At 67.1% G+C, this 6244-nt stretch overlaps 1 protein-coding gene across 1 annotated transcript; it reads left to right on the top strand.

Annotated features, from left to right (window-relative positions):
• The first annotated feature begins 702 nt into the window (after positions 1-702).
• LOC128823192 (sulfotransferase 1 family member D1-like) lies at positions 703-4144 on the top strand. Its single transcript, XM_054005335.1, is given in 10 exon segments — positions 703-814; positions 817-850; positions 1246-1387; position 1474; positions 2565-2612; positions 2615-2661; positions 2770-2896; positions 3156-3250; positions 3698-3878; positions 3964-4144. Coding segments are annotated over 10 exon segments (900 nt in total). The 3' UTR covers positions 4077-4144.
• The last annotated feature ends 2100 nt before the right edge of the window (positions 4145-6244 follow it).

Raw genomic sequence — 6244 nt, 5'->3', positions numbered from 1 at the left:
TCCGCCGCTCCTGGCTCCGCCGATAAAACCCGCCCGGCCTCGCGCAGAGCTTCTCCGGACCCCGCGCCCCGAGGCAAGTGAGTGGGGGGGGGCAGCTCCCCAGGGCCCCCCAGGCAGGAGAAGGGACCCAGGTGTCCGGAGCCCGCAGGACGGGCAGAGGGATGGGGTGCCGAGTCCCCAGGACCTGCCCTTCTCCTGCGGGGACCCTCCTGCCGCCCTACAGAAAGGGGCAACCGCCTCCCCCCGGCCCGGTTCCTGACCCCCCCCCCGCCTGCCGCCCCCGCCGTCCCCCCGCGCCCCGCCCCCCCGCTCCTGTACCCAGGAATGTCCCGGAGCCAACAACGTCTCCCTCCGGTGCCAGAAACTTTCACAACTCGGCCCCCTGCGCTGGTGCCGCCTCCCTCCCGCCCCCCAGCCCCCTGCCCCCCGCCCCCCAGCTCTGCCGGTGCCCCTCCCTCCGTCCCGCCCCCCAGCCCCAGCCCCTGCCCCCCAGCTCTGCCGGTGCCCCTCCCTCCCGCCCCCCAGCCCCTGCCCCCCCCAGCTCTGCCGGTGCCCCTCCCTCCCGACCCCCAGCCCTGCCCCCCCAGCTCTGCCAGTGCCCCTCCCTCCCGACCCACAACAACTGCCCGCCCAGCCCTGGGCTCTGGGGGGGCGGGGGGCTATCTCCAGAGAGTCTCTTTACACCCGTTTGTCTCTCCCAGGATGCAGCTGGCTGAGGAGACTCCGCGCCCAGCCCTGATCCCCATCCAGGGAGTCCCTATGATCAAATACTTCGCTGAGAACTGGGGGGAGGTGGAGGGATTCCAGGCACAGCCGACGATCTACTGATCTCCACCTACCCGCAAATCCGGTGAGTCCTCCAGCCTCCCCATAGCCCCTCCCTCTGTGCCCTGGTGCCCCTCACTCCCGACCCGCAGCCCCTGCCAACCCAGCCCTGCCCCCCCCAAGCTCTGCCGGTGCCCCTCACTCCCGACCCGCAGCCCCTGCCAGCCCAGCCCTGCCCCCCCCAGCTCTGCCGGTGCCCCTCACTTCCCGACCCGCAGCCCCTGCCAGCCCAGCCCTGCCCCCCCCAGCTCTGCCGGTGCCCCTCACTCCCGACCCGCAGCCCCTGCCAGCCCAGCCCTGCCCCCCACCCAGCTCTGCCGGTGCCCCTCACTCCCGACCCGCAGCCCCCTGCTAGCCCAGCCCTCCCCCCAGCTCTGCCGGTGCCCCTCACTCCCGACCCGCAGCCCCCTGCTAGCCCAGCCCTACCTGTCCTGCAGGTACCACCTGGATCAGTGAGATCATCGACATGATCTACAATGATGGAGACACAGAGAAATGCAAGCGAGATGCCATCTACATGCGAGTCCCTTTCCTGGAGTTTGCTGTTCCTGGGGTCCCACCGGTAACGTGGCCTCGGCTCCTGGGGCGCTGTGGGGAGGGGGCAGGGCGCTGGCTGTGGGGGGAGCTCACAGAATCATAGACTATCAGGGTTGGAAGGGACCTCAGGAGGTATCTAGTCCACCCCCTGCTCAAAGCAGGACCAATTCCCAACTAAATCATCCCAGCCAGGGCTTTGTCAAGCCAGGCCTTAAATACCCTTAAGGCAGGAGACTCCACCACCTCCCTAGGTAACCCATTTCAGTGCTTCACCACCCTCCTAGTGAAATAGTGTTTCCTAATATCCAACCTGGACCTCCCCCCCTGCAACTTGAGATCATTGCTCCTTGTTCTGTCATCTGCCACCACTGAGAACAGCCGAGATCCAGCCTCTTTGGAACCCCCCTTCAGGTAGTTGAAAGCAGCTAATCAAATCCCCCCTCATTCTTCTCTTCTGGAGACTACAAACAATCCCAGTTCCTCAGCCTCTCCTCATAAGTCATGTGTCCCAGACCCCTAATCATTTTTCAGAGTTTGTCGCCCTCCGCTGGACTCTTTCCAATTTTCCGCATCCTTCTTGTAGTGTGGGGCCCAAAACTGGACACAGTACTCCAGATGAGGCCTCACCAATGTCGAATAGAGGGGACCAATCACGTTCCTCGATCTGCTGGCAATGCCCCTACTTATACAGCCCAAAATGACCGTTAGCCTTCTTGGCAACAAGAGCACACTGTTGACTCATATCCAGCTTCTCGTCCACTGTAACCCCTAGGTCCTTTTCTGCAGAACTGCTACCTAGCCATTCGGTCCCTAGTCTGTAGCAGTGAATGGGATTCTTCCGTCCTAAGTGCAGGACTCTGCACTTGTCCTTGTTGAACCTCATCAGGTTTCTTTTGGCCCAATCCTCTCATTTGTCTAGGTCCCAGCTACTCCAGCCTGGCCTCGACCAGCAGGGGGGCGCTGTGGGCAGGGGGGCGCTGTGAGGAGGGGGCTCTGTGGGTTGGGGCTCTGTGGGCAGGGGGGCTCTGTGGGCCAGGGGGGCGCTGTGAGGAGGGGGGCACTGTGGGCAGGGGGGCTCTGTGGGCAGGGGGGCTCTGTGAGGAGGGGCTCTGTGGGTTGGGGCGCTGTGGGCAGGGGGGCTCTGTGGGTAGGGAGGCACTGGCTGTAGGGGGCTCCCGGCTCACCCGCCCTGTGCCCCCCAGGGGTGGAGCTGCTCCGGAAGAGCCGCGCCCGGCGGCTGGTGAAGACCCATCTCCGGTGCAGCTGCTGCCGGAGTCGTTCTGGGAGCAGGACTGTAAGGTGAGCCGCGGGGGTGGGGGGCCAGCTGGGCTCTGATTGGCTGCTGGGAGCGGAGCTCAGCTGAGGTGGGGGTGGGGAGAGGAGGGCTGACCCCCGTGTCCCCCCCAGATGATCTACGTGGCCAGGAACCCCAAGGACGTGGCCGTGTCCTACTATTACTTCTACCAGATGGCGAAGGTGCATCCGGACCCGGGCTCCTGGGACCACTTCCTGGCCGACTTCATGGCTGGCGAAGGTGGGGCGCGAGCGGGGGGGCGCCGGCTCAGACCTGCCCCAGGGCACAGACTGGCTGGCTCGGGGGGGGGGGCACAGAGGGGGCGGGGGTGATTGCTTGGCTGGGGAGGGTGCAGGGAGGGCGTTGGGGGATTGCCTGGCTGGGGGGGCACAGAAGGGAGCAGGGGGCATTGCCTGGCTGGGAGGGACGGGGGGTGTGGGGATTGCCTGGGGGTGTGTGTGAAGGGACTGGGGGGCTCAGAGCCGTCTGCCCCCCGCAGTGTCGTTCGGGTCGTGGTACCAGCACGTCCGGGGCTGGTGGGAGAAGAGACGGGAGCAGCGACTGCTCTACCTGTTCTACGAGGACATGAAGGAGGTGAGCCCCCCCCCCCCCCCCCCCGGGTAGTCCCACTGCCCCTCCCCCTTTCCTGTCCCCCGAGTGTCCCCCTTCCTGTCCCCAGCCCGCCCCACTGCTCATCTTCCTGTCCCTGTCCCCCCCACTGCCCCTCCCCCCTCCCTGTCCCAGTCCCCCCCACTGCCCCTCCCCCCTTCCTGTCCCCAGCCCGCCCCACTGCTCATTTTCCTGTCCCTGTCCCCCCAACTGCCCCTCCCCCATTCCTGTCCCCCAAGTGCCCCCCCTTCCTGTTCCCGCCCCCCCCACTGCTTATCTTCCCTCTTCCTGTCCCTGTCCCCCCAACTGCCCATCCCCCTTCCTGTCCCCCCACTGCCCCTCCCCCCTTCCTGTCCCCACCCGACTCCCTCTCCCCCTCCTGTCCCCAGCCCCCCGGCGTGCCCCGTTGTCTCTAACCACCGTCCTGCCCAGGACCCCCGGCGGGAGATCCGGAAGGTGATGGAGTTCCTGGGGTGCCCCCCGGGCGAGGGGCTGGTGGAGGCGATTGCCCGGCACACGGCCTTCGGCCAGATGAAGCAGAACTTCATGGCCAACTACAAAACCCTCCCCACCAGCGTCATGGACCACAGCATCTCTCCCTTCATGCGCAAGGGTAAGGGGACCGGGGCAGGGGGGGCATGGCCTGGGGGGCTCGGCCTGGGAAGGGGACTCAGTGACCCCACTCTCCTGTCCCCCAGGTGTGACGGGCGACTGGAAGAACCAGTTCACGGTGGCGCAGAACGAGCGATTTGATGCCGACTACGAGAGGCAAATGGAGGGAACCGACCTGAGCTTCCGGATGGAGATCTGAGCCCCCCCGCCCCACATCAGCCCCCCCCACCCCACTGCAGAGAGATAAAGCTGAGTTACCTGCTCTGGGCTCCGCTTCGTGTGGTTCATTGCAGCAGGGAGCGCCGTGGGGAGGGGGAGGGGGAGGGGCGCTGGCTGTGTGTGGGGGGGTGCTGGGGGGGGGACTTTTCTCCAGTTCGCAGCCCCCCCCCAGCTCTGACTCCAGTTCCACTTGCCTCCCTGCCAGAGCCTCTTGAATAATCCGCCCCCACAGCCCCCAACCTGACTGGGCTGCCAACGCTGCCCCACCCCGCTCCAGGAGTGGAGTGGGGCCCAGTGGTTAGAGCAGGCTGGGGGGAGGGGAGCCCGGACGCCTGGGTTCTCCCCCGGCTCCAGGAGGGGGGTGGGGCCCAGTGGTTGGAGGGGGTGGGGAAGGGGAGCCCGGAAGCCTGGGTTCTCCCCCAGCTCCGGGAGGGAAGTGGGACCCAGTGGTTAGAGTGGGCTGGGGGGGGGGAGGGGAGCCCGGATGCCTGGGTTCTCCCCTGGCTCCAGGAGGGGGGTGGGGCCCAGTGGTTGGGGGGGGGGGGGGAGGGGATGGGAGCCACACTGGGCCCAGAACAATAAATAACCCTCAAGCCCCCGACATCAGGAATCGCGCCGGGCGGGGAGCCAGAACCCAGGTGTCCGGGCAGCGGGTCAAAGGGCCTGGTGAGGAGTAGTTAATGAACAAACCCTAGAAGGGGTCAATAAGGTAGCCAGTGGGGGAAAGGGTTCGGGGCTGGATCTAAGTGCTGGGGCGGAGGGAGGCAGGGCTCTGGGCACTGCAGGGGGCAGGGTGTAGGGGTAAAGAGGCCGGAGCTGTGGGGCAGGGTTTTGGGGGGAACTGGGGCAGGATGCGGGGGAGGGGGGGAGAAAAGAGAGGCAGGAGCTGTCTGGGGGAAGTTGGGGGGCAGGGTGTGGGTGGTAGGAGCTGGGTGGCAGGGTGCAGGTGAGAGGCAGGAGCTGTGTGGGCAGGGTGCGGGTGGGGGGAGTTGGGGGGCTGGAGCTGTGTGGGGGGAGTCGGGGGCCAGTGGGTGGGGGGAGTTGGGGCGCTGGAACTGTGGGGGTGTTGGGGGGCAGGGTGCGGATGGGGGAAGTTGGGGGGCAGAGAGGCAGGAGCTGTGTGGGGGGAGTTGGGGGGCAGGGTGCGGGTGGGGGAGCTGTGGGGCAGGAGCTGTGGGGAAGGGGAGAGTCACGCAGCCGGGGTGTTTGGTGCAATCGGCTGTTTCGCTCACCCCGGGGGGTAACTGTGCACCCCCCCATTAGATCTGGGGGATCCCCCCGATAAAGCCAGAGGCCTCAGACTCCCCCCCACACCCCCGAGACGCAGGGGCCCAGCAGGAGAGCTGGGGCCTGGCCTGCTGCCGACACGCCCCCCCGCCAATCCCACATGGCCACCAGGAGAGGGAGGGGCAGAGCCCCCCCCAGGGTGGGTGGAGGGGCGGGGCCCAGGGCTCAGGCCCCAGGGGGTATCAGTCGGGTGCAGGGACATGCCTGCCCCTTGCCTTGCCCTGCCCAGCCAGGCATGGTGCCCCTTAGTGGCGTGGGTCCCGTGGGGCGGCTGCGGGGAGGTACTGGAGAGCCCTGTCTTTGTGGGCCCTGGCACTGTCTGGCACCCACGGGCCAGACACCATGGGCTGGGGCTGGCACCAAGGGGGCAAGACCCTGACAGAGGCCGTGTGGGGTGACCTGGCGTTAGCCCAACTATGGGGGTAGGAACCGAGACGAAAGACCTGGCCCGGTCTGACAGGAGATGGGGGGCACAGGCTGGTACCCCCTCGAGGGCACACTGACCACCCGGGGGGCTGGTACCAGGCGGGTCCCAGCTCTCCGGCCCGGCCCTGTACAGACCGGCCCGGGGTGGGGACACCCAGGGCTTCATTTATGATCAAAGACGGGCTGGGGCTCAAGGAAGGTTTTTACTTTCATAACTGATGCAGGGAGCCTGGAGGTGCCGGGCCCTGAACCGCCAGGCCCCGAAGTGCCGGGCCCTGAACCGCCAGGCCCCGAAGTGCCGGGCCCTGAACCGCCAGGCCCAGAGGCTCTGCTGGAAGATGCTGAGCTCCGTAGCCCCGTGGGGCGCGGTTCCCTCGGCCCCATGCCAGGGGTGGCGTCGGCATTGGCATGAACCACAGCAGAGCGCAATGGGGG

The sequence above is a fragment of the Malaclemys terrapin genome, chromosome 15, assembly GCF_027887155.1.
Source record: "Malaclemys terrapin pileata isolate rMalTer1 chromosome 15, rMalTer1.hap1, whole genome shotgun sequence".
Lineage (NCBI taxonomy): Eukaryota > Metazoa > Chordata > Testudines > Emydidae > Malaclemys > Malaclemys terrapin.
This window is presented reverse-complemented; position numbering and strand designations above follow the sequence as displayed.